Source organism: Neodothiora populina (genome assembly GCF_041146345.1).
Source record: "Neodothiora populina strain CPC 39397 chromosome Unknown canker_contig_15, whole genome shotgun sequence".
Taxonomy (NCBI): Eukaryota; Fungi; Ascomycota; class Dothideomycetes; order Dothideales; family Dothioraceae; genus Neodothiora; species Neodothiora populina.
Window position 1 is genome coordinate 535028 of NW_027191413.1, and position 25889 is coordinate 560916.

The 25889-nt window shown below is 53.1% G+C and overlaps 10 protein-coding genes across 10 annotated transcripts; 5 read left to right on the top strand and 5 right to left on the bottom strand.

Annotated features, from left to right (window-relative positions):
- Window positions 1-688: 688 nt before the first annotated feature.
- On the top strand, window positions 689-2340 carry AAFC00_002536 (uncharacterized protein; the record flags this gene model as incomplete). Its single annotated transcript, XM_069341869.1, has 3 exons — window positions 689-1843; window positions 1902-2130; window positions 2195-2340. 3 exons carry the CDS (start codon window positions 689-691, stop codon window positions 2338-2340), a joined length of 1530 nt encoding a protein of 509 aa, XP_069198377.1.
- A 490-nt stretch (window positions 2341-2830) lies between these two features.
- On the top strand, window positions 2831-3895 carry AAFC00_002537 (uncharacterized protein; the record flags this gene model as incomplete). Its single annotated transcript, XM_069341870.1, has 1 exon — window positions 2831-3895. One exon carries the CDS (start codon window positions 2831-2833, stop codon window positions 3893-3895), a length of 1065 nt encoding a protein of 354 aa, XP_069198378.1.
- Window positions 3896-4348: 453 nt separating this feature from the next.
- On the bottom strand, window positions 4349-6792 carry AAFC00_002538 (uncharacterized protein; the record flags this gene model as incomplete). Its single annotated transcript, XM_069341871.1, has 2 exons — window positions 4349-6616; window positions 6667-6792. The coding sequence occupies 2 exons, from the start codon at window positions 6790-6792 to the stop codon at window positions 4349-4351; spliced, it is 2394 nt and encodes a 797-aa protein (XP_069198379.1).
- A 562-nt stretch (window positions 6793-7354) lies between these two features.
- On the top strand, window positions 7355-8529 carry AAFC00_002539 (mitochondrial 54S ribosomal protein uL24m; the record flags this gene model as incomplete). The annotated part of the gene is made up of 2 exons (XM_069341872.1): window positions 7355-7777; window positions 7837-8529. The coding sequence occupies 2 exons, from the start codon at window positions 7355-7357 to the stop codon at window positions 8527-8529; spliced, it is 1116 nt and encodes a 371-aa protein (XP_069198380.1).
- A 1086-nt stretch (window positions 8530-9615) lies between these two features.
- Window positions 9616-10920, bottom strand: AAFC00_002540 (uncharacterized protein; the record flags this gene model as incomplete). Its single annotated transcript, XM_069341873.1, has 2 exons — window positions 9616-10829; window positions 10905-10920. The coding sequence occupies 2 exons, from the start codon at window positions 10918-10920 to the stop codon at window positions 9616-9618; spliced, it is 1230 nt and encodes a 409-aa protein (XP_069198381.1).
- Window positions 10921-12959: 2039 nt separating this feature from the next.
- AAFC00_002541 (uncharacterized protein) lies at window positions 12960-13859 on the bottom strand (the record flags this gene model as incomplete). The annotated part of the gene is made up of 1 exon (XM_069341874.1): window positions 12960-13859. The coding sequence occupies one exon, from the start codon at window positions 13857-13859 to the stop codon at window positions 12960-12962; it is 900 nt and encodes a 299-aa protein (XP_069198382.1).
- Window positions 13860-16530: 2671 nt separating this feature from the next.
- AAFC00_002542 (uncharacterized protein) lies at window positions 16531-18301 on the bottom strand (the record flags this gene model as incomplete). Its single annotated transcript, XM_069348025.1, has 4 exons — window positions 16531-17505; window positions 17687-17782; window positions 17832-17917; window positions 17968-18301. The coding sequence occupies 4 exons, from the start codon at window positions 18299-18301 to the stop codon at window positions 16531-16533; spliced, it is 1491 nt and encodes a 496-aa protein (XP_069198383.1).
- A 775-nt stretch (window positions 18302-19076) lies between these two features.
- AAFC00_002543 (uncharacterized protein) lies at window positions 19077-20929 on the top strand (the record flags this gene model as incomplete). The annotated part of the gene is made up of 2 exons (XM_069341875.1): window positions 19077-19164; window positions 19221-20929. 2 exons carry the CDS (start codon window positions 19077-19079, stop codon window positions 20927-20929), a joined length of 1797 nt encoding a protein of 598 aa, XP_069198384.1.
- Window positions 20930-21133: 204 nt separating this feature from the next.
- Window positions 21134-23371, bottom strand: AAFC00_002544 (uncharacterized protein; the record flags this gene model as incomplete). Its single annotated transcript, XM_069341876.1, has 1 exon — window positions 21134-23371. One exon carries the CDS (start codon window positions 23369-23371, stop codon window positions 21134-21136), a length of 2238 nt encoding a protein of 745 aa, XP_069198385.1.
- A 409-nt stretch (window positions 23372-23780) lies between these two features.
- AAFC00_002545 (uncharacterized protein) lies at window positions 23781-25625 on the top strand (the record flags this gene model as incomplete). The annotated part of the gene is made up of 1 exon (XM_069341877.1): window positions 23781-25625. The coding sequence occupies one exon, from the start codon at window positions 23781-23783 to the stop codon at window positions 25623-25625; it is 1845 nt and encodes a 614-aa protein (XP_069198386.1).
- Window positions 25626-25889: the final 264 nt, after the last annotated feature.

Consider the following 25889-nt stretch of genomic DNA (forward strand, 5'->3'; position numbering starts at 1 on the left):
ATATACAGGTGGTTCAGGCTTGGCACGTCAGTACCATCCGCTTCGCCAAACTCCAGATTACAGCAAGGCGCCGTCTGCTTTCCCGGTATTCGATCAGTATATTCTTTCTAATCCTTGAATGTAGTCTACAGGCGGCTCTGTAAGAAGGTTTCTAGAGCAATATGGTCGGGAGTAAGAGTGCCGATATCGCCAAGAGCAAAGGCGCATGATCCGACGGCTCTCACCCCACGTTCGGGTGTTCATGGTTAAGTCAGAGGAGTATGATGCTGATGCACAATGTGTCATGGCATATGTGGGTACAGCGATTAGTAGTAGTAGTAGTACTGTAGCTACAGCAAAGTAGTCGATCGGGTTGCGGTGTAGGTAAGCTCGGCAAAGAGTATCTTTGTAGTTGTTGTGCTATACAGCACTCGTCCACTGATATACAGTACAAGTACTTTGTAGACTGTATAAGCGCTTATTACTGTTCGAAGATAGTCTGACTTATCACTTCTTACACCTCCCGTTCACCCAACCTCGTTCTTTTTCGTCTTGTCTGGTCTGGTCTGTAATTCTGTGTCATCACGTCCTGTTCGTCCGTCCTTGATATAGAACCGACTCGGTGCCTCGGCGCATCCTTTACAGTTCTTTGCTTTACTGCAACATCCACTCGCTATACCACAATCTTCCTCATGGAACCTTTAGCATAATGAATGCACTGAACATACTCTCCGGCATCAGCTCAACCCCTCCACCCAGTCCTCCTCGGTCGCGCACCGCATCTTACTCGGCCATCAGCCGTGATGGCCCATCGTCCTCGAGAGAGGCACCGACGGACATATTGAGCTCCGCTTTATCATCGAGGAAGCTCTCCGCGAGCCGGGACGATGACGATTCCGCTTCTCTCGATTCGAGTGATGCGATAAGAGATGAGAAAGCCCCGCTGTTGGAACACGATGCTTCGAAAACAGAGCAAACCACACATAAAAGAAGGACGTCGCGACTGTGGGAGATACCGAAGCGCATCAGCGATGCCGCCGTTGCCTCACTCAAAGCAGTCTTGACCACCATATCCGCGCCCGTCCTGTACGTCGTCAACAGCTTCTACGATGAGCAAGGCTCATTCTCACCCATGGCACCCATTCGCAACATCTTGAAGCCTCGGAAACGGAAATCACGAACTTACCCCCCGACCGGAGTGCGGGACAGCGTGGAGAAGGAAGGTCATCGTGAGAAACCACGGGTGAGACCGAGGAACGAGACTCCTCGCGGGTCAAACAGAGGCATCGCACAGGAGCGATCCATGTCTGTCGACTCGAGCTCGACCATCGCATCCGAATCCGAGTCCGAGAAATCATCCTCTACACTCGACGACAGCCCGGCCAGGAATACACGCTCTCAGGCCACGGCGTCCAAAGATGAGATCGTTCCGGCGAAGAAGTCGATCCGTATCAAACTACACAATGAAGAAGCACTGAAGAGAAAACGACAACACGCCAGAGCCTCCAGGTCGATAGACCAGGTGGCCGCCGTGGCCAACTCGCTCAAGTCGCCGTCCAGTCCTGCTACTGCGACGAAGCTGAAGTATCCACGTGCGCCTGCAGCGCCTCGACCGCTTGTACCGAAGCGCCAACCGTCGTATACCATCTCCTACAGCACCGAAACACCGAAGAAGACGTTGATTCTCGATCTGGACGAGACTCTGATTCACAGCATGGCAAAAGGAGGGCGTATGAGTACCGGTCATATGGTGGAGGTCAAGTTTCAAGGACCGATAGGTGGCAATGGAGTTGTTCTGGGACCACAAGTGCCCATCTTGTACTATGTCCACGAACGACCCTTCTGCCACGATTTCCTCCGCAAGGTAAGGGACAACTTGGTATGACTTGACTGCATTTGCGATACTGACATTCGCTTCCAAGATCTGCAAGTGGTACAACCTCATAGTGTTCACTGCATCTGTACAAGAGTATGCCGATCCGGTCATTGACTGGCTCGAGCGAGAGCGCAAGTACTTTAGCGCAAGGTATTACCGCCAGCACTGCACGTTTCGGAATGGCGCATACATCAAGGATCTCAGCCAGGTGGAGCCGGACCTGAGCAAAGTCATGATCTTGGACAACAGCCCGATGAGCTACATCTTCCACGAAGGTGAGTTTCGTGTGTCCAAGTCGAGAGAAGGCCATGGGTCCGAAAACTGACGGCAAGGCTACAGACAACGCGATACCGATCGAAGGCTGGATCAGTGACCCTACAGACAACGACCTGCTGCATCTCGTGCCCTTGTTGGAGGGATTACAGTACGTGACGGATGTTCGAGCATTATTGGCTTTGCGCATGGGACAGACGGAGCGAGGGTGATTCTGCAATGTAGCTTCTCTCTTCAATGTTGATTTGCATATGATTATTCGAGATGACCATGGAATAGAGGACGATTGAATGACAGTAAATGTGCCGAGTATAGACATATGTGTATGAAACGACATGATCGTTTTGTCGGTCTTTATCGATAAGCCATGCCCGCCATATGTTCTTTATATCCATCATGATTCTTTTTGTACTCTCTGTTTCCGATCAAAGACGACAAAAAAGAGAAGAGATGAAAAGTCTACAACGATGAGATTGAACAACAGGGCTGTCGTCGCTGGATTGAATCACCTATAATGACTCCGGGCCCTTGAACGACAGACAGACAGACAGACAGACAGCAGTCACCTACGCAAGCCCTGTGTTTGCCCACCACGACAACCGCACATTGAGAACCAATAGATCGCTGTCCGCGACCCTCCACCATCCCGAGAAGACCAGACCAGACCCCCACCGGACTGAGAAAACACCACTACCGCCCAACATGCCCTCCCTCAAGCTCCTAGCCACAGTCCTCCTCCTCCTGCTCCTCATCCTCTCCGCACTACTAGCCACCTCCCTGCGCCTCCTCTACATCCTCCGCCCGCGAGCCCCAACGCCCAAGACCCGAGGCTGCACAACGACGCATCTGCTGGTCGTGCTCGGAAGCGGAGGGCACACGGCTGAGATGATCGAGATGTTGCGCGTCGCAGTCCTAGGACGCGAGAGATGCCGACGAAGACTTTGGGCTGCTGCAGACGCAGACGCAGAGAAAGAACACGGAGTGGGAGTGATGGAGGAAGAAGAGAAGAGACTATTGGACTGGCGGGATTACACGCACAGAACATGGGTCGTGTCCTCGGGCGACGCAGTGAGTGCGTCGAGAGCGAAAGAGGTCGAGGACGAGTTTGCGGCTTTCTACTCTGCTTCGCTGTCTTCTCTCCCTGGCGGCGCGAAAGCGAAGACGGGCACGGGCACAGGGACATACGACATCCACACTGTCCCGCGCGCGCGCAAGATCCACCAGTCTCTGCTCTCGACCCCGCTGTCCTCTCTGGCATGTCTGTGGGCGTGCCTCTCCATCCTCTGCTTTCCCCCTTCTCCTCCGTCTCCGCCTCCTTCTTCATCTAGCTCGACAGCGCAGACGCAAACCCAACAGCCAGATCTAATCCTGACCAACGGCCCCGCGACAGGCACGATTTTATGTTTCGCAGCATTGCTCGCGCGACTCTTGAATGTGCGAGGCGCAGACACGCGGAATAAACTCCGGGTCGTCTATGTGGAGTCGTTTGCGAGAGTGAAACGCATGAGTCTCAGTGGGCGCATCTTGGGTTCGTGGGGATTAGGCGTCAGGAGGGTTGTGGTGCAGTGGGAGGGGCTTTGTGATGGTGCGTCTCCTGTGCATGTCGATGGTGATGGTGGGAGTAGTCGTGGAGATGGTGGTGAGGCGGAGAGAAAAGGGACTGGAATGGATGCAGGTGCAGGACGGCGGCCACAGCAACAGCAGAGAAAAGGAAAGAGAAAGGGAAAGGGAAAGGGAAAGGCAGAGTTCCTGGGCGTGTTGGTGTGAGAAGAACATCAAGAAACAAAAGGAAAAAGAGCAGATTTCTCGTTTTGAGAACCGGCTTGGAGAACGAAATAGATGTATCGTGATCATCATCCTTCGGGGCGAGAAAAGTGATATGAGACAGTGTCGTGATGAGAATGAATGGATATTGATCCTGTGCGACGTTCTGTCTGTCTCGCTATTCGAGTACCAATGCTATGCTACGCTATGCAAAAAGACTCACTCGTGAACCCAGAGAGGAAGAGAGGAGACAAACAGAAAAGAAGAAGAAAACGGGCCCCAATATCCTCTCAAGACACATTCCCCACCGATCCACTCCAACCTTGATAGCCTACCATCCATTCCGAGTACCCCGATTCCCTGATTTTGTCGTTTACATGTACGCGTATACTTCGTGTTCGTTTCTTCCCCTTTCCTTCTTTCTTCTCATTGTTTCGGAAAAGAGTATTACTTGTACTACAGACGCGGATGAGAACGTCTCTGGCTTCCGACTATCCCAGCACCGCTACCGCCGGCGACAGCAGCACTACTGCTACCACTGCCACCAGCACCACCTCCAAGAACACCGTGGCTGGCAGCATAGCTTTCTCCATCCCCACCACCGCTGCCGACAGCACCACGTCGTCGCCCAGCAAGGCCGACGACACCCAGCAGTGGCTCCAGACACACGTCGCTGATCCACGCTCTGACGCTGGCGTCTCTGAGCATGGCGACGGCCAGAGCAGCGAGCGCCAACAACAGCGACAAGCCGAACGCCCGGCCATTCGTCCGCACAATCTGTGCTGCTGCGCCGGTCTGGGCGGAGGCGCGCTCGAACCATTCCCGGCCGTCGCCGCCTACTTCTCGTCGTCTCGCTGTGGGGCTGGTCTTGGTCCTGGAGTTCTTGTTGTTGCTGCTCGAGGTGTCGAAGTTCTGAGTGCGTTTGGCGCGAGGGGTCGAGGTCGGGGTGTCACCTCCTAGTTTGAAGGAGGAGGAGAACATGTCTTCGAGGCCGGTTCCGGTTCCTTTTGCTGCGGCGTCCAGGTCGGATTTCAGAGTCCACCTGGCGGGGCGGAACATGTCTTCCTGCTCTGCTTCTTGCTCTTCTTCTTCTTGGTAGCCTTCCTGTTTGGCTTTGCGCGTGTTGTACCTTCTCTGTGTGCGCACATAAGTGCTCTGCGGCGCTTCCGTGTCTGAGGGGACCGTCTCCTCGCTTTCTGCGTCGCTGTCACGTCTCCGTCTGCGGCTTGTCGTGTTTGGTTTCTTGCTGGGTTTGGAAGATGATTGCTTCGAAGAAGACGGCAAGGCCGCTGATGACAGGCCCATCTGCTTGAAGAAATCTTGCTGTTTCGACAGGGGCGTAGGCTTGAATTGGGGTTGTGGAGGTGGATTGCGTAATCTATGTGCCGGACTTATGGGCGCGGGAGGTAGACGTCCTACAAAGGGAGACGGGGCGCCCGCTGCGCCTGCTGGCGGAGGTGGACGCAAGAAAGCTGGTATCGCTGGAGCTGGCACGGGTGGAAAGGACGAGGTCATCTGTGGCACAGTGGGGTTCTGGGTACGACGGATCAGAGGTGATGATTGTCGGGGCAGAGGCTCCCAATCCATCGAGTCTGCTGCGTCTTGGTGATTCGAAAACTCCGTGTCAGATGCTGGTGGTGTTGGTGGCGCGGCGAGCGGCGAGCTACGTGAGACGGGGTTACCAAGTCCCAAAGGAGATCTCGAAGACAGGTTGCTGATGTTGAAAGGCTGGGTAGGAGGCTTGCGCAGAGACGAGGGTTGGGGATGTATTTCGGTGGGGTATTGAAAGGCATCAGGCTCGACCAGGGGAGCAGTGGTGTCTCGGAAGGAGATTCTCTGCGTCCGAACGTACTTCACCATGCGCTGGGGAAAGACGATGCCGATGATTGTTACAAGCAGAGAAAGGCCGTGCAAAGCACGAGTGACAGTGGTCGATGAGCCCTGGGCGAAGTGGGTCGAGAGCTTCCACCAGACGGCAAATCTCCAGAACAGAACAGCAGCTTGGAAGCGGTAGAAATCGGCCAGACCGGTCCACTGAGACTTCTTGCCAGGAGCGTTCAGCTTGGTCTTGAGTGCAGGGTTCCACCAGGCCAGATACAGGCTGGTCTGGAGAGACAGACGTACGACATGGACGAACAAGTGGCTGCATCCGAGAGGAAGGTAGCTGTGCTGAGCGGCGGTGACTGTGCAGCCAATGATTTCCAGGGGTCTCATACCGGCGACTTGCTCCTGGTCGGCGGGCACGGCAAGCAGACCAAGGAGATGCCACAGTGCTTGCACGAGCATGCTGACCCACCAGGCGAGTGTACAGCACATCAGACCCGTCTTCAGGATGGACTTTGGAGGCGACGAGGTGACGAGAGGTTTGTTCTTCGAGTGCTCGATGCTCCTCGTCAGGAAGTCGACCTTTGCGGCGTACGAAGTCTTGTGAATGCGCTCCTGCACGCGCGGCGCACACTGGTGGCAGACCTGGGGATACCGCCGTTCCAGGTCCTTGCGATAGGCTGGGTACTCTCTCTCATACTTTTCGTATTCGGCATCGTCCTCGGAGGGCAAATACTCGGAGAGCAGCTGCGTGAGAAAGTACTGGTTCTTGATGCAGGTGTTGCAGAAGAGGTTGTCGTCGCTGTGGGTTATGGGAGAGGCGCTCTTCGCTCGCGCGTGGGCATAGACTTGTGTTTGTCGCTTGCAGGGTGTCGTGGGTGGATCTGTGATTTCGCCCTTCTGCTCTTGCCGTCAGCGTATATTCAGAAACAGATAAGCTGGATCCGTACCTGGTCAAGGTGATTTGTCGCATCGCATGACGCACATGTGAATTGTCGCGTCTTCCCGTCTTTGGCGTACGCAGACCGGCTGCCGCAGTAGAAACAGCACAGGCGCGGCTGTAGCAAGCTAGGCATGTCGGTGATAGACAGGCCAGCAGAAGAATCACCTTAAGAATCAATGGGGGAATATTGTAGACGTTCAGATCATGTGAATGTCAAGCCAATCAAGGTAGTCAATGCAGGTGCTGTCTATCGTTACTGGAAGACAGAAGACTCATGTCGATGACAAGGGTGAGCTTGAACTTTTCTCAGGCAGAATTATGATGACAAGGACAACAGTGGCGAGACACACGAAAGATCAGAGAGCAATGTGTCTATCGAGACCGAAAAGAATACATGTTATTCCAGTAGTTATTGTTTACTCGCAGCGGAGAAGACTTGCGAGCACGAGGCTTGTCTCCGTTGAAGACGAGGCAGCCGACTCTATGTTTCTTTTTCCATGTCAATCAATGATCCACTTTATGAATCCCTTGGCATCAATTTACAGATTGACCAGAGGCCGAAACACTCTAGACAGACAGACTGGACTGTACTTTGTATTAGACCAACCAACCAACCAACCAATTGCTGGTCGGCTGCTCGTCTTCCACCACTCTGCATCTGCAACATCCTTGACCCAAACCACACACGCTCCCCAATGCAGAAATTAATGCAACGCACCTCGGCCGCCCAGAGGCAGGCGACCCGCCGCGCCGCCCGCCAGACGGGAAAAGTGGAAAACGCGCAGGAATGGCAGAACCGACAGCAGCGCAAGGCCCGCACCGCCTCGCAGTCAATGTACATCAAGAACGAGCGCGAGCGACGACGAGAAGCCTACGAGGCCGGCTCCCACCTGGCGCCTCGGTATGATGTCGGAGAGCAGGCCGACACCTACGCCACCGTCGATGCCTACATCCTGCAGGGCGTCAACCGCACCTGGAGACAGTACAAGAACGAGATCTGCCCTTTTGCAGAGGGCGACAGAGTCGTCGTGACTCAGGGAAAGGAGAAGGGCAAGATTGGCAGGATCACCACGATGGATGCCCAGGCTGGCTCCGTCAAGATCAATGGCCTGAACATGGTATTTTCTTACTGCTACTTTCATCCGTGTATACACCAGATCACTGACCACAACCAAAGGGAGACTGGTACGTCCCCGAATGGGCCAGACAAGAAGACGCCGACCCGCGCCCCATCGTCGCCGCGCCCCTCCCGATCCCCTTCTCGCACATCAAACTCGTCCACCCGCTGCGCGACCCGGAGACGGGCGTCTTCAAAGACACAATCATAGACAAGATCGTCGTGCGCCTGCGAGCACAGCCCGAAGAGCCCGTCGAAGCCTCACCTTTTGTCCGCAGAGAAGTTCTAGGCTGGGACCCCAAGACGCGCGAGTACATCCGCGGCCGACGCTTCATCCCCGGTCTCGAGCAAGAGATGCCGTGGCCGGAGACGGAAGACGCCAAAGAGGAAACCGCCCACGACGACGACACGTACCGCATCAACGTCGACGAAGTCACGCATCGCCCCTACCTGCTGCAACCGCCCATGCCGCCCAGCGTCATCGACGAGCTGCGCAACAAGTACAGCGTCTTCCGCACCCGCCACGAGGACTGGTACGTCGCGCGCAAAGAGGCCGAGGACCGCGCCGTGCAGCAGAAGAAGGAGCTCGCCAGACTCGTGTCCACGCCGACCATGGAGCTGCGCGAGAAGACGAGACGCGAGAGGCTCGACAGCCGCAAGGATCTGAATCCTGACCAGTTGGCCGAGATTGGCCGTCTGGTAGCCGAGGGCAGACGGAGTGCTGCGAAAGAGGTTTCTCGACGCAGCGCATAATAAAATCTATCCTTGGAGAAGCGTAAGAAAAAGAAAAAAGAGGAATCCGCCGCACCCTCGTGTATGACTACATTTGACCAGCAGACGACGAGAGAAGATGTGAGAAAAGGGACGTTTCTTTTTCCCCCACCACCCGTGTGTGAATATTCCATCAGATCAGCAGAGAACAATATGAATAAAAAGTCCGACCTAGAAGACGACTAGGAAACAAAATCTCCCATTTCGAGCCAGTGAGTGACGGACGGCAAGATAAGCACTAGTAGACATCAGGACATTTTGAACATGCATACATAAATATACTGAGGTGTCAATGAACAGGTAAAGAGAATAGATATAGAAACAATCAACTATAGAGAGAAGGAAAAATATATGATGATGATAAATTGGCAATCAGCATTGTGCATATGTGTGAGTGCAGTGTGTGTCGCTCTGGCAAAATGGAACAGAACAAAGCAGTGTCGGTGCTGCTGCTGCTGCTGCTGCTGCTGCTGCTTCCGAACAATATCAAAAAGAAAAGGATATCTGATCCCGTATCACGCTCGGAAAACAACGTGTTCGAACGAGCGCCTCCTTCTGCAATATCCACTCTCTCCTCTCTCCTGTCACTGCCCTCCGTTCGTCTTTTACATCGAAAGTGACGACGGGTCAGCACTGGGAAAAACACATCCTTCCCAACCCTTCCAGATTCCCCATGCCCAGTCCGTGAGTCGCCCCCCGCTCCCTGCTATCGGAAGCGAGATCAGACCCCAAAAGTGTATGTCGTCAGAAAACCAGCCAATTATAGGCTGTTTCCTCATCAAAAATCGCGCTCGGTAATTCTCCCATCTCTTCGAACATGCTCACCAACTCATCATTGATGGTGGGATCGAAGCTCCAATAAAACATAGAATAAAATCAAGAAAAGAGAAAATGCGCAAAATGAGGAAGAAAAAAAAATCAACGTATCAGGTCATGGTGAAGCATAGTCCTAGCAGGTCAGAGCCTACGAGCTAACCAGCGCGTCAACCGAAACAAATGGGAAAACTCAAGAGTTTAACCCCTTGTTCCAATTTCAGCTGCTGCCGTCTCGTGTACACGAGGGACACCTTAAAAGTTTTGGGCGATGCCGCTGTTGCCTTGTTGATAGCTTCCACCAGCCTCGATTCTGGTGTTTCTCCTGGCGCTCACGTCGCGAACAATCGGCATGCCGCTTTCTGCGCCGCCACCGTAGGAACCGTCTCCGTAAGGTCCATGTTGTCCGTAGCCGTAGGTGGCGCTGTTGTACATGTCGGGAGAGGATCCGTAAGATTGAGCAATGTTGCCGTCAGAGTTATCGCTGTGATTGCCGGCCGAGTAGGATGAAGATGCGTTGGATGGACCGCGACGGATATCGTTGTTTCGATGAGCACCAGCGACTGGAGCAGCGCCCAGAGCAGCGAGGTCATCACTGCTCATGGTTCCTCGCTGTCCATTGAAGACAAGTGCATCGCCGCTGTTGCCTTCTGATGGTGGACCAGTCGGGGAGTGTAGAGCACCGCCAGGATTGCTGCCGGATTCGCTTGGTTGACCTGCGGTGTGACCACTGGACATGTTGGTGCTGGCCTTGCGGTTAGACATGCCTGCATTGCCCCAACCTCGGTAACCACCGCTATGATCCTCGGTCATCTCAGAGTTGCCTTCCTGAGCAATTACTGGGAGGGTCGGATCGTTGTTAGGGTTGAATCCATATTCTTCGACTTCCTTCCTGCGTGCTTCTGCCTCGGTCTTTCTTTGCTTGCGCTTCCTCCAGAAGAAAAGACCGGCGACAACCAACAAAGCAACGACGACGACGGGTACGACGACAGCTACAGCAGTCTTGCCGCCCGGGGAGAGTCCACCGCCCGATGAGTTGCTGGATCCATTGTTGCTGCCATTGAGAGATGCTGCGCCCGCCGTAGATGAAGATGCCGCCGAGGATGATCTGGTGGATGATGTTCCGGCTCCGGCTGTCGCGGTGGGGGAGTACACCGAGGTCACCACCACAGTCACGGGAGCCACTGATGATTCGCCGGCCACAGAGGGGGTCTGTGTGACAACAGACGTGTAGAGTTGAGTAGATGCAGGTTGGCTTGACGCAGAGACGACAGAGGTGAAGACACTTGTTGACGAGGGTTCAACTGTGGTTGTGCTTGCTGCAGCAGCGGAGGACGATGCTTCCACCGATGAGCTGAACACCGAAGAGACTGAAGAGGCTACATCAGATGAGAAAGACGAGGATGCGGCAGCGACGTCTGTGGTGGAGGAGAGCGAGGTTTGAGCGCTCGTAAAGGAGCTAGAGGAAACTAGAGCGATGAGTGTTAGTGGGACAAGTTCGCGCAAGGTGAACCGGGTTGCTGATGGAAAGATTCGAGGCGTACTTGTACTGTTCGACATGATGGGCCGAGTATTGTCAGTATGCAGTTGATTGCACGGCTACAGACAGCGTGTGGACAATAGAGGATGGTCAATTTGTGACCATGAGGTCGCCTCAGAGGCTCCTTTTGTCCCCAATATCCTGGTTAATTAGTTTATAATAGATTTCGCAAGCAATTGGTCGGGCGATAAGAATGAACGAGAGACAGCCACGGATGCGATACTGGGAGTAGAATCAAGGAAAGAAAAAAGGTGCGGTATGTCGTTGGTCAAATGGGTCACACTGGACGGTTGGATGCAAGTCGATATGTTGGAAAGCTAGGAAAGGACGCCTTGGGAGCGCCTACAGCCGATTGCTGAGACTGTGTGATCCGTGCGGCCGTAGTAGTGTCGAGAGCGAGGATCCTTGTCTTGTCGTCCTCGTATTTGGTCTAGTCCAGATGCGACTCTCGTGTCTGCTTCCGTTCCCTTAATAAATGTTAGGTTTGTGCCAAGCTCACGCGCCGTCCACGATCAACTTGCACGCTGTTTGTGGGATTTTCGACGCGATGTGTGAACGGATCATGTGCTTGTATGCTTTGGAAAGGGAAGAAGAACTAAAAGGGAAGAAGGTGTTGTGATTCCGGTGAGGGGTCGCCAATTTGGCACGTTCTCTCGTTCAGACAATGAATAGGTTGGGTTACAAAGACAAGTTACAGTCCAGTATTATTGTAGCCTCGTCCCGTCTGACATTTGCCCTGCCCTGCTCTGCCGTACACTGTATGGTACTCTTCCTCAAACGACAAAAAGACTTGGCTTGTTCTGGTTTCGCTTTGTCCCAATTACAGGCACGCTAAACCAATGAGGGGCGTTACTGCGCTGCTCGTCACCTTGGTTCCCATACGCCCGTTTTTCGCCTTTCGAAATGCTTTTTTCTGTTATTCATTTCTAACAATAGCTCTTTCCTAGTCAGGTTCGGATCATCATCATCATCAGCAATAGTAAGGTAAGATGTTGTGTGAAAGACATCATCCCGCCCTTCGAGTCATCATCACAGTGATATGTCAAAGGTCAGATTCAAGCGATATTACAGTTTTCATGCATAGTCTTGCTGATCTACAGAAGACAATCTTGTAAGCGTGGAACGCTTCGACAATCGTCTGCATATGATCGTAAAGCAATTAGGCAGTGTGCCGCATTTTACTGTTACAGCAATATGAAGTGAACGCTGCATAGTACTGCAATATACGCCCGAGTGACCAAACTCCTCGGCATCTCGCAACAAAGGACCGCCGTGCTGTTCTGGGCGAAGATCATAAACAGCCGAGACGCCTTCCATTGTTCTTGGTCGACGCGCTCTTCGAAATTGGGGCTTGCCCACCGAATCATGACAAAGGCCGTCCGGGTGGCATGGGGTGAAAGGGCCGCAATACGATCACGTCCGACAGCCCACTGCCTTCTATTTTGGCGTGCTTACGACAGCAAATCATCTAAGCACTGAGGTTTGTGCGACTCCGTGCGTGCGCAAGCGATACTACGTCAACGTTCGTGATCGGTTGCCTGCATGCGACAAAATTACAGGATCTGCCCGTTGTTTGTTTCTGGGCGGGAAGCATGGACTGTATACCTTTCGTTTGCTTATACTTGCATTTGATCACCGGTACATGAGTCAATAATCATCTAGTACCATATGTTATAATACACAAAAATGGTTATAGTCATCAGAAAGTGGGTTTTGTTGTGTATGTTTTGTAGAAGAGTCTTCCAAAGAAGATCGTCTGACATGTATGTATGCAAATCAAATCCACCAAAGTTTCCTTCACCAAACGTAGTTTCAAGAATCGAAGAAAGTCCATCATCAGATAAAGAAGAGAAACGAACACCGCGAATCACCTTTTTTGCAGGCCTGCCTGTCTCCCTTGCTGTTCTTGCCCTTGCCTGGTTTTTTCTTTCTGTTCCCCGTCGTAATGAATATCATGCAAAGCACCGGACTCGCGGCGCTAGCGAAAAAAGATAAGAAATGGTTTCGCCGTGAAATGGCATGTTATGCTTTCCTGAAGCACCTTTCGCGTTTCTCAAGTTTACTCCCAGGTCCAGCTCATGCCGCTGACACGGCCATCACCATTAGCGGTGACGGTGTTGAAGAAATCCTCGCTCAGGTCAAGGTCGGCGGTTTTGCATCCAGTGCAACGATCGACAACCTTGGCTCTGTGCTGGTTTCCATCCTTGCCGGTGATTGAGACATAACGACCACAGAGAGGGTTGAGGTTAGGGTTCGCGGTCTTGTACTCTGGAGCATCGAAGATTTCCTCAGAGATAGCGACGATGAGGTCGGAGGCGACATTGACCTCGCCACATGCGCCACTGCCAACTTGATACCATGTAAGATCTCCGGTGTAAGAAGTGCCTGATGCAGCGAGGCCGGAGCCAGAGCCAGAAGATGAAGTGGAAGTTGCTGCAGGGGCGCTGCTGCTGGAAGAAGGAGCAACGTAAGTCGAGGTAGGGACCTCGGTTGTTGTGGGCGCAACATAGACGGAAATTGAGCTAGTGGTAGGGGCGACAGAGACTGAGGAAGTAGTGGGTGCGACGTAGACAGATGAAGTGGTAGGAGCAACATAGACCGAAGACGTGGTGGGTGCAACGTAGACAGAAGAGCTAGGCTCAACATAGACCCATGAAGAAGTGGGTGCAACATGAACAGAGGTGCTCGAGATGGTAGGAGCAACATAGACGGAACTGAAGCTAGAGCTGGTGCTCTCCGGAGCGACATAGACAGAAGAGCTCGATGCTGCCTCAGTCTCGGAAGACACAGTGACAGTGTGAGTGGGCCTGTAGGCCTCGCCAGCCCCAACCCAGACGGTCTTGGTCATGGGAATGGTGACAATGTCAACAGCAGTGTGGGTGACCCAGACAATGTCGATCGGCGCAGCAGCGGCAAAGGCTCCGAAGAGCGATGCAGCAAGGATTCCGCAAGACTTCATGATGAAGATTTTTGTTTTTCTGGTTAAGTAGCTGAGAGAATGAAGCTACGCTTGTCAAGCTATAATGATCGGATGAATCTGACTAGCAGTTTCGATTGTTGACAACGAGTGATTTCGTGGAACAACGATTTGAGTAGAGGGAATGTGTATAGGAATGCTAGATCCCTAGAACGATGGAATGAGTGGATGGGAGAATGTAATGAATGTGAGCTAGACGAGCGATTGACCTCAAACCTGTGAGTGATGAGGAGAGAGAAGTGAACTTTTAGGCGGAGACCAGGACTCTTTGTAGGTTCTGCGGGCAGGCCCGAGGGTGCGGCTGTGGAGATGTCTGGATCAGCGACCATCAGAGCCCGGTAGTGTTCCCGATGCCAACGCAAATGTAAGCCCCTACTAGCGTACGCCAATGGACGCCCCTGGCAGGTCTGTACTGTATAGACAAGGTACCATATGGATACCCTCACGGGTAGCGGAGCCACGTTCTCCACATGCTAGGCTAAAAATCCTGTAGAAACCGTTGGCCAACACGCGATTGGTAGAGAAGAATTTGTGACTCTTCGATCACAGATTGGTCTCTCACGCATCCCAAGCACGCACACGAAACAGCTCCTTCGTGATATCACGACGCTGTGTGACATTGCGAGATGCGGGCATCACCGAACGACTGCGCTTTGTTGATCTCTCGGCGTGATATAAATAATTGTGAAGGACTGTTGGCCATTTGGTGTTTCCGCATTTTGCTCCAAGAATTTAGCTTCTGATATTTGCTTAGCCACAGAACGCGAGATCGCGCGCTCCCAAAGACATGATTGGCCGGGCAATCAGGAACAGGGTTAGTGTCAGGGGGCGGCTTACGGCTCGTGTTGACCATGACCCACATAAACACCAGCACATCGTTAGCTTATCGATTGCCCAGTGTGCCTTCTAACGACGAAAAGTGAAGTTCGTGCTCCGTTACAGCGTTGCCCCTCTGTTTCCGAGACCCCCAAAGCTGCAAGGGGGCAGTATCATCCAAGGCGAAGAGAGTAATGCGATGTGCAAAGCCTCGCTGTGCGCATCATTTTAGTCTGGCTCGACCAGGTGGGGAAAGCGTCGTCGCTTTGGCAATCTGAGCCGGCTTCATGTCCCGCGGCAGCCTCCGCCCATGTAAAGCTTCCATGCAGTCTTGGCCGTCTGGAAAGATGTGATAGGGCGCAAGTAGCGTGCCTGCGCCGTAGATGCAGTACCTAAGGAAAGGTAGTCTTGAAGAGCCTTCATGCATGCAAGAAAAAAGAAAAAGTGGATGCGACCAGTCAGAACTATCATCGCACAAGTCATTTCGTCTCCACCTTGGTGAATAGCGTGGAATATTCAACAGCGAGAACGTGAAGGACACCTAGGATAGTTTGCAGGGTACTTCACTCGTGCACAACTGACCTGAGCCGGCGTCCTTCGACCGGCCACCAGCTGCGCCGAAATGCATGAAAGGTTAGAATTCATCTAGTCTGGATGTCGTGATTGTGTACAAGGATGCCAGTGTTAGATGGAGAAGGTACTGGACTGCATGTACTGTGCGGAAAGCGTTACCGTCTACCCAACCATACATCCTGGCTAGACGGGTGTACCTTCTCAGCAGAGTCCAGATCGAGGGATTGCCTGTGGAAAGATGCAGTCTCTCAACTACCTTAGGTAAGTCCATACCAGGGCTCACGTCATTGACCTCAGTGCATCATTCATTGTCCTTAGCCAAATGCTCTCTCTGCAGTGGAACGTTTTCTGTTCAACCTCGACTGTCCCCGTTGGTCACGGTGGGTTGGGTGATACGTTGAAGTGATATCTGCCTTACAGAGCACTGGCTTGTTGCACAACCACGCGGCAGTATGCTGGATATGAACCATGGCCATAAGCATCTGTGATAGTCATGGCTCTTAGACGGGCTACCATCCTAGCATGTCGGTGGCTGAATTCCGGCGGTGGTACAAAGTACACGATTCAACTTTTGCAAAATCATGCATACCTTCTGGATAGACTCAGACGTCCAATGGTACCTTCCCCACCAGTCGTCGCGAAGACTACGTGAGCAACGTCTTGCTCCATGTCAGAATCTCCGATCTTGACCCGAACATCCTTGAGCAATCGGGCCCGCTCCATTGCACCCAATGCTGCTCCACCGGGTGGCAACTTTATGTACGGGTTATCGTAGGTCAAGCTCGCCACGAATCCCATCATGTCTGGTGCCAGACACTTGTACTTAAGCACTGTACCTGCGAAACCGATGCATAGCAGAACAACAGCCGACGACAATAGTAGTCCCAGCCACAGAAAGTTGCAGGCATATGCAATCGATGTTGTCACTACCAAAGCTGTAGCATTTATCGCCAGGAATGGAGCAACCTCATCACGGAACTGAAGCGGGTATGGAACCGTATAGTCGAGACTCCAAGCGCTATCGTCTGGTTCAGGTAAAGTCTCGACAACACTCATAGGCGACAGCGATAGCTGATAGTATGTGTTGATCAACAATGCGAGTTTGCTCGCGAACTTCTCTGCTGAGACAGTAGTGATATCTGGGATACCTGAACTGTTCTATACGAATGGAGTATCTACGCCTCGAATAAACAGCTCAGATGGCGACGGATCGGCGTCATGCAAGCTGCCTGTCGCGACCGGGAGGTCTTTGCAGAGTTTGTAACTAATCGTTGAAAGGTCGAGTGGCGTTAGATTCTGGTTCCTGTTGGCAAATTGTACAGAAGGTCGAATTGCAAATCGCCCCACATGCTTTGCTATCACATTGCACCTTTACCTCCACGAATTCTGACCATATGCTGCAGTTGCGATAGAATACTTGATACCCGGCTTTATAGTTCGGAGCATAGTATTCATTCCCGAACAGTATGTTGCGGCGCTCTTGAAGCAGCGGGTTCTTACGACTCGTGGTATTTTGATCAGCATAAGCAGAAATGATGCGCTCCCCATCTCTATCAAAAGGCGTGTTGGTGTCCAGGAAGAACGAGGTCTGTTGCTTAGTTTCTCTGTTGTGAAACACTGCCGATCCGTTCGTGGGTGCCCATATCTGGCCTAGATAGCGAGTCCATTCTCCGTGTGGTGACGCAATATATGCGTTTGGGGCACACGCTAAATTCATGTACGAGTACTCCACAGCAGAAGTCTTCAGTGTGCTTGCTTTCGTCGATAGTCCCGATATTGGTAGCCCAGCGAGCGTCGTAAAATCGTTTGGTGAGGTCACATCAAGTACAGGAATCCAACCATTTGCGGATTTGGTGATGTTCCTGACTGTATTGAGTCGTGGTATTCTGACATTGCCCCAAGTATCCTGAGTGGAGCTTTTGACCGATGGGGGCGCAAGTAGACTGGCACTATAGAGTGAGTTGACCACACTCAGCGCACTTCCCGGATCTCCTGTCGTCAGCATTCCGGCGTTTGTCTGATCTATGTTCATAGCAATAGTCGGCATATACTTGATTGGGCTTGTCGAGTTCGTCGAGATCTGAGCCGTGTGTAGTAGACGCAATGAAGCTTGACCACCCAAAGGTGATAGAGTCCACAGTATGACAAGGTGGGCTCCAACGACAGTGAAGCGGCGTAAGAGTACTTGGCTCTCCACTGTGCCCCAGACAGTCTGACTTGCCATGAGAAGCTCGAGGATCTGTGCCACTCAAGTTATTAGTTCACTTCGCTTCATGAAGACGTCTGCAGGTTGCAACAGCAATCACTGAAAGCTAGGATACACTTTGGGTAAAAGCGTAGCCTGCAAGCAATCATCCTGTGGTAACTTTCTCGTCGATTGCTGGACGTTGTGGCTGGAATACATGCAGGGCCTCTCGTACACTAATCTTCATGCCACGCTCAGCACAAAACCTAGCGATGGCTTTGAGTGATCTGTCCGCGACGGCTGTAAACATGATCGGAAACATGGTCGGACCCTGTGAATTGTAAGTTGAAGATACCTAGCTTGGATATGGTGAAATGCACTAGATCGCACATCTGGACAACCCTCTCGCCCAGCTTATTGTCAAGTTTGGATTGACCATGTAGTTTAGCAGCAAGCACAGCCAGGACTGATGATGTTAACAGATCGAACTTTACCATACATAGCGCGCAGTCCTACCTATGAAGTACACAGGCGCAATGCTGATTATGCAGTCAATCGCTGTGAAGGGAGATTTCCACATAATGCTTTCCCTAAGCTGCTGAGGTCTCATAGGCCAGCCCTCGATATACGGACGATTCTCCTCCTCGCGCACCATGACCGGTGATTTGAGGCCATGCCGGCCATGCATCGAGGCTTCGAGATTCGATTGTTGCGGACTGTTCTCGGTCCCATCATTGAGATCATGGGTCTCTTCGAGAAGTGGACTTTCACTGTATGGCGGTAAGCCTGATACATGCGAATTCATCTCACCATGTCTGTGGGCTGAAGAGGGGCGCGGGATACTGGTCATTGATATGATCTTGAGCTTTTGCTTGAAATGTAAAGAGAAGAAGGGGGTATCGCATGTCTAGACATAGTCTTGAACCAACCTATTATATCATGTATGAACCCAGTGCTATGGATAGTTCATACCCATCATCACAACAGAGACATCAAGTCATGCTTGAGGCTATCTTATCGCGAAGTAAGCTGCATGTGGTTGGTCAAAAAGTTCCTTTCTGCAGACAGGTTAGGCGCCTGGTAACATATAGCTCGTTACGCGCCGCAAATTCTATGACCTGCAACAAATCTGCATTAATGCACCACGATTCGGGCTAGAAGAAGATAGAGTGCGCGGTTGTTGTGGGCTGTGGTGTACTGTAACCGCCGAGGTGTCCGACTACCGCCGCCACTAATCTCGAGGACAAACTGGCGACCTTACTTAGGTAGACTCGACGTGCGTTGCTAAACATCGCCAGCTGAAGTTTTCCGGTCAGTATGGCCTGCACACTTCGAGTCAACTGAACCAAAGTCAAGGACGGCATGATACAGGGGTTGAGGTCGTCATTTGTAGCTCCGCTTACGTACAAGAGCTCGGTCGGGTGTGGCTTCTCTTTCTGTACGGCCTGCCTTGCTTGGATAAGATAGCCTTTCAGCGATCGACTGTAAGTACAACACTGCAGATAATGACGGCAGGATGAAGTCTTCCTTCCAAGTCGTACAAATGCTCGTCGAAGACGTCTTCGAACTAACACCCCCTTGATTTCTCATACTTGTAGATGTGCTGTTAATAGAAGTGGTATATCATGTCTTTCCTTGGTATTGAAGGCCTTCATGCATTCGTCACCGGAGCCGCAGGTGGCATTGGACAAGCTATCGTGGAAGAGCTTCTTGGTACGATTGATGACAGATGGAAGAGTGTGGCTACTACCTCCTAACATACTGAATAGCTGCTGGCTGTAAAGTAACGGCTTTGGACCTCAAACCAAGTCCATTACCCACTTCCGCCAGACTGTTCGCAATTGAAGGCGACATAACAGATGAAGCATCAATATCGTCATGCCTCACCAAGGCCCGTGAGCACTTTGGACCTATACACATTCTCTCAGCCAATGCTGGAATCACGAATGAGGCCAGTCACCCAAATATATGGGAGATGCCTCTGGAGACTTGGGATAGTGTATATCGCGTGAATGTTCGTGGCACCTTTTTGACCATTAAGCACTTTCTGCTATCTGCGAAAAGTTCTCAAGAGGAGCTTAAGAAGGAGCTTGACAATCTTGCGATTGTGGTTACTGGCAGCGAGTGCGGTAAGTTCGGTCAAGCAGGCCATTCGGAGTACGCGTCGGGCAAGGCCGGTCTACAATATGGACTTGTGATGACGGTGAAGAACGAGATCGTGCGATTAAACTCAAAGGGAAGAATCAACGCTGTTGCTCCCGGGTGGGTAGATACTCCTTTGATCGGAGATCGTCTTGATGACCCTCGCGAGCTTTACATGGAGAGCCAGGGAACGGTCGCATTGAGGAAAATAGCCAAACCGAGAGATGTTGCCAAAGCCGTTACTTTTCTTGCGAGCTACCAGTCAGCAGGTCATGTCTCTGGTCAGTGTCTAAGTGTGGACGGAGGTATGGAAGGACGGATTGTATGGAGGGAAGAGGAGGTCCTCTCAGGAAAAACGGGATCAACTATGCACTCTACGTCCATACCACCGCGGATGACAAAGCCCAAAGCCAAACAGACCATCAAGATCGCTCTGTCCATCGACTTCGACGCAGTCTCAGGATGGCTAGGCACTGGCTGCCACCCAGACAACAGCACATTCGACTACTCAGCCGGCTACTTCTCCGCCAACGTAGGCGTACCTCGCCTGCTCAAAGTCTTCAAAAGACTCGGCATCTCCAACAAAGTGACCTGGGCGATCCCGGGCCACTCAATGGAGACATTCCCGCAACAAACCCAAGCAATCATCGACTCGGGCTGCGAGATTGCGCTTCACGGCTACAGCCACGAGAGCGCATCGCAACTAAGCGCAGAGCAAGAACGGGACGTGCTGACGAAATGCATCGACCTTGCCACGAGACTCACAGGCAAGAAACCGCGAGGCTATCGCGCGCCGCTCTACCAACTCAAAGAGCGCACCATTTCTCTTCTCCAAGAACATGGTTTCCTCTGGGACTCGTCGCTATCGCACTACGACAGCGAGCCGTACTTCCTGCCCAAAGACCCAGCCCCGATCGAACCCATTGACTTTACTCCGTCCAAAAAGGCGGCCTCGTGGATGCACCCGTCTCCCAACTTCGACGACCTCGAAAAGTCGGCCCTGGTGGAACTACCCTGCAATTGGTACATGGAAGACATGACGCCCCTGCAGTTCTTCCCCAACGTGCCTAATTCGGGAGGATACACGGACGTGCGCGTGGTCGAGCAAATGTGGACGGACAGGTTCCACTGGCTGAGACGAGAGATCGAAGAGGAAGACAGGCGGGAAATGGCGGTCTTCGCGCTGTGTTTGCATCCGGATACGAGCGGCATGGCGCATATCGTGGGAATGATCGAGAGGTTCCTGGGCTGGTTGCAGGGGTTTGGTCCGGATGTTGTCGAGTTTATGACTTATGAGCAGATTGCTACGGAGTGGGTTGAGGGACAGAAGCAGTAGCAGCAGTAGCAGCAGCAGTAGAAAGCATAGGTAGAAGTTCTGTTGTTTCATTCTCCGTTGCTCGTTTCTTGTTTTCTTGATCTCTCTGTGTGTCTTCAGCGACGAGAGAGCGTTATGTACAATGATCTATATGGGACACCACTTTCGATGTCCCTATGCTTGCATGAAGAATTTAACAAAGAACGAGGAACAGAACCATGCTTATCACTCCGACTCGTCCTCGACGTCCTCCACATACGCCTGCCCCCTATTACCATTCTCGTGTCCGAGAGCATCAGGACCAGCAACCCCAGCAGCCTCAAACCCAGCCTCATCCGCTTGGTCAGCAGCAGCAGCCATAAGACTATCCTGCAACTCGACCATTCTCTGCGTGCGGGCGATGATGACGTGTTCTTCGACGCCGCTTTCTCTGATACGTCGCTCGATCTCTTCTTCTGTCGGTTGCTGATTTGTTTCTGTTGCGCCAACAACTTCGCCGTCTGGGCCTGGTGTGGTGTTGTCGGCGTTGTCGTTGGGGTTGCGGCCGGCGTGGAACCATGGGAAGAGGTCGTTGAAGAAGGCGTACAGTCGGTGCAGTTCGCGGAGGTTCTCTGCTGGCGTGCCTAATTGGCCTGTGCCGTTTTCTGTCGCTGCTGAGCGGGAAGCTCCTCGAGATGAAGGGGCGGGTTTGTACGAAGGCAGATCGTCCTCCGGGGGAAGTGGGTCGGAGGACGAGGTCACTTTCGCAGTGATGGATCGAGGGAGGTTGGAGATCAGTGCTGGAGTGTCCGAGAGCAAGACGTGGCGGGCTTCGTCGAGGGTGATGGGCTTGTCTACGACTGGGGGGTCGGGCACGGAAGTGCTGATGGCCGAGGAGACTTCGGCGAGCAGATTCGAGGCTTCGGGTGTGTTCCATAGGTCTTTGGCTCGTGTGGCGTAGAGTTCACTGTGTAGCTTCTCGCTGTCTGTACGTGGTTGCTTGCCCCATATCGCCGGGGGCGCGTCGATGCTCAGTTCTTGGAGAAGGCGTGCCACGACAAAAGGGAATTTGCTGACGCCCGTGAAGAGGGCTTGTTTTCCTTTGCTTTCTTGGTTCGTCTGCACCAGCGCTAGACCTTTGGACAGCTGGATGTTGCCAAGGGACTTCCATTTGTCGAGGAACAAAGTGGAGTTGGCAATGTCGAGGAAATTCTGTGGTGCTCTGGCGCGCATGGCGTACTGGTCGATTACCAATGCCATGCAGTAAGGGTCGTGATCTGGATCGAGTGAGAGCAACAGCTTTGACCATTCGTAAACAGTGCGCCAAGTGGATCGCATGCCCAGGTTCGAAATGTAGCGGCAGGCGGCGAGCCAGAACTCGCGGTTCTCCGGCCGACGAAAGTCCATCCTTGCTTTTCCTTGCGATAGGTTTGAGGCAAAGGTGGAATGCACAGCTCTGCCGAATGAGAAAAGGGCGCGTTCAAGCAAGTCTCCTGAGGTGGCATGGTCTCGTTCCTGCTTGGCGATCTCCGACACTTGCAGGAGGGTGCTGATATGATAGGGGTTGTATTGGAGCAGCTGAACCATGCGATTCGGGTCCATGGACGCCACGCAAGTCTCGAATTCGCTCTGTACACCCTGGTATGGGCGGGTGTGGGTGTAGCGGTACTCGACAGTGCCGTCTTCTCGCTTTTCCACAACTTCCATCCCCAGCCCACCCGAGGTCGCAGCTGGCCACTCGTCCTTGCCTTGGATGAAAATGTTTCTCCTCAGACTCAGCGCGGCGAGGCCAGAAGTGCGACCAGGCTGACCCTGTCTCCCTCGTAAGGCAGCTGCAAGACCGGCGTTCTGTTGTCCTCCTCCTCCTCCTCTTCTCCTCCTTCCACCAGCAGCATCGCCGTCATCGCCGTCTCTTTCCAGAGCAGCACGACCAAACAGGCGGCGCATCTCGTTGACAGCGTGAAGATGCGATGTGTCGATGGAGAGCAGGCGACAGGTCTCACTCACCGCTGGGTCGATTGTGGCGGCGGAAGTGGCGCCCCCGTCTTTGGTGCCATTTGGAGCAGTAGAGAGAGCCTTTAGAGCCAGGTCAATCTCGTCGAGTGAGCCATCGGTGGACGGAGTCGGTGCGTCTTGCTTTGCTGCTGCTGCTGCTCTGGCCTTCTGCTTCTTCTTTTTCTTCTTCGGCTTTGATGATTTGGGAGCAGGGGATTGTTGTGTCTGGCCGTCGTCTTCGTCGTCGTCTGAGGGTTGTGTCTTGGGTTGCACAGCGGGCACGGCGTCTTCTGCGTCATCGTCGTCGTCGTCGTCGTCATCTTCGTCGCCCAACATGGCAAAGGCACCAAAGGCACTCTGTTTTAGGGCGGGAGCAGGCGTGTCATCCTCCTCGTTCTCTTCTTCACTTCCTTCTTCCTCTTGTAGTCTCCGTAGCTGTTCGCGCTCCTCTTGCTCACGCTGCGCTTTCCGTAGCGCTCTCGAGGACATGATGGCGGCGAGAGACTATGACAAAGGGCAGGGTGGTCAGCAGTCTAGAATGCCGGATAGGTATTGCAATATGCCGACTTCGATTGAGAGACAAAAGACGAGCATAGAATATCTGAAAATGCAATGACATCAGTCAGATGCCGGCAACAATTCGGGATCGGCCATGATTCATGCGATGCCCTTTCTGATCTTTGTATTACTAGTGGATCATATCAATCTTATCTTATCCTGTTCCCGATACTCGATCGGCCAACACGCATTGTTATCACTACTGAACCTATACTATACCGGACCACTTCACGTGCACGATCTACTCTCCGATCACCACTACCACTCACGCGAGACTCACCTTTTCCACGACTCCTTGTCTCTGAGACAGTGAGACAGTGGGACAGAATAAGCCCACTCGATGCGTCGAGCTGTGGTGCAGAACCTGCGCACCTTCCGCCGCCCGGTCGCTCGTAAAGTGCTGAAACACCGAAACACCCTCTTTCCCGTCTCTCTGAACAACAATGTCTTCCAGCGTCGTGCTCTGACAACAAAGTCGGTCCAGTCGAATTCTTCTATGCGGTTCCGTCGCGTGTCTCTAGCCGTCGGCGCTACCGCTGCCGCCGCGGGTGCCTTTTACGCCTACCGCGCTGGTTACGGCGACTCTGCTACTGCTGCCGCCTCGAGATCATACGCCACCACTCCCTCCTATACTCCTCCCACATCTGCTGCCAACGCTGGCCCTGCATCTGAAGAGATCAATGAGGCTGTGCGCAAGGCCCTGGTCATCGAACAAGGCGCCCTCTACACCGCCGCCATCCCTGAGAATCTACCTCTTGCCAAGAACGAGGACGACAACGGCCGAAAAGTCCTCGAGATGATGACTCCCGACCAGGTCACCCAGAAGATCCGCACAAACGAAGAGTCATATCTTGTCGGCAGAGGCAGGGGCGTTGTGCGCTACGACGTCGTGCAGATCCCCAGCAACAACCCCATTGAGGATGACCATGCCGAGAAGATTATTGATATTCCCGAGTCTGTGTCGCCATCTCCTGGAGGAAGCGACTGGATGTTCTGGGGTGTGTTTGATGGGCACTCCGGCTGGACCACTTCTGCAAAACTTCGCCAAGCCCTGATCTCTTTCGTCGCACGTGAACTCAACTCGACGTATACATCTGCCCTCTCAAATCCCCGTCTCAAGACGCCTTCTCCCGACACCATCGATGCTGCCATCAAGAAGGCCTTTATGTCTCTCGACCACGAAATCACCCACGAAAGCGTCGAGAAAGTGCGGGCCTCCAAGTCTCGATCCTTAGCCGCCGAACTCCTCCAACCAGCTCTCTCTGGCTCATGCGCTCTGCTTTCGTTTTACGACAGCAAATCAAAAGACTTCAGAGTCGCCTGCACTGGCGATTCCCGCGCAGTTCTTGGTCGTCGCGGTGACAGCGGCATGTGGACCGCCACTCCTTTGTCCGTCGACCAGACTGGAGACAGCCCCGAAGAGGTCGCTCGTCTCCGCGCCGAGCACCCCAACGAGCCCTACGTCGTCGCCAACGGCCGCATTCTCGGCGGCCTCCAACCCACTCGCGCATTCGGCGACGCCGTATACAAATGGACACGCGAGACGCAAGACATCATCAAGAAGAACTTCTGGGGCCGGGCACCGAGCAAATACCTCAAGACACCTCCATACGTGACCGCCGAGCCCGTCGTGACGACGACCAAGATCCAACCCGACAAAGGCGACTTCGTCGTGCTGGCCACCGACGGGCTGTGGGAAATGCTGACCAACGAAGAAGTCGTGGGACTGGTAGGCATGTGGCTAGACGAGCAAGCATCCTCCTCATCATCACCAGCCTCGAAGCAATCATGGCTGAAATCCTGGTTCACGAGCTCCCCCAAAGTCCTGCCCGTCGAATCCTCCTCGTCATCAAGCACATCCACCGACCAGACCGACGCCGAAGGCCAACGCGCGCCCATCCGCCAACAGCAATGGGGCGTCTCATCGACGCAATCCGAGCGCTTCGTCGTGCAGGACAAGAACGCCGCCAGCCACCTCGTGCGCAACGCCCTGGGCGGCAAAGACCAAGACATGATCTCGGCGCTGCTGACGCTGCCGAGCCCCTACAGCAGACGCTACAGAGACGACTTGACCGTCGAGGTCATTTTCTTCGGCGAGTCGGGGCCTGAGAAGAGCGGGTCTGTAGAGGTCAACAGGGAGGCGTCGGCGGGTGTTGCTGTTGACGGACTGAGGCCGAAGCTTTAGTTTTTTTGCACCTCTGCCGCGAGGTAAATGCCACGCTCGGGCAGTCGTTTTCCTCATCTCTTTTCTTCTGCGGCGGTTCATATATATCCTTACGGTTTTTTTTTTCGGGAGTGCATTTCGGGGATCAAGCCAGCCAGCCAGCCAGCCAGCAATGCCATGCTTGCAATTCATGTCTATAGCTCTGTTGAATCCATTTCATGACGATTACCTTTCCCCCTTCGTCCTTCCCAGCTTGCTGTATGAAGAGTAGAGAGACGGCTCGAT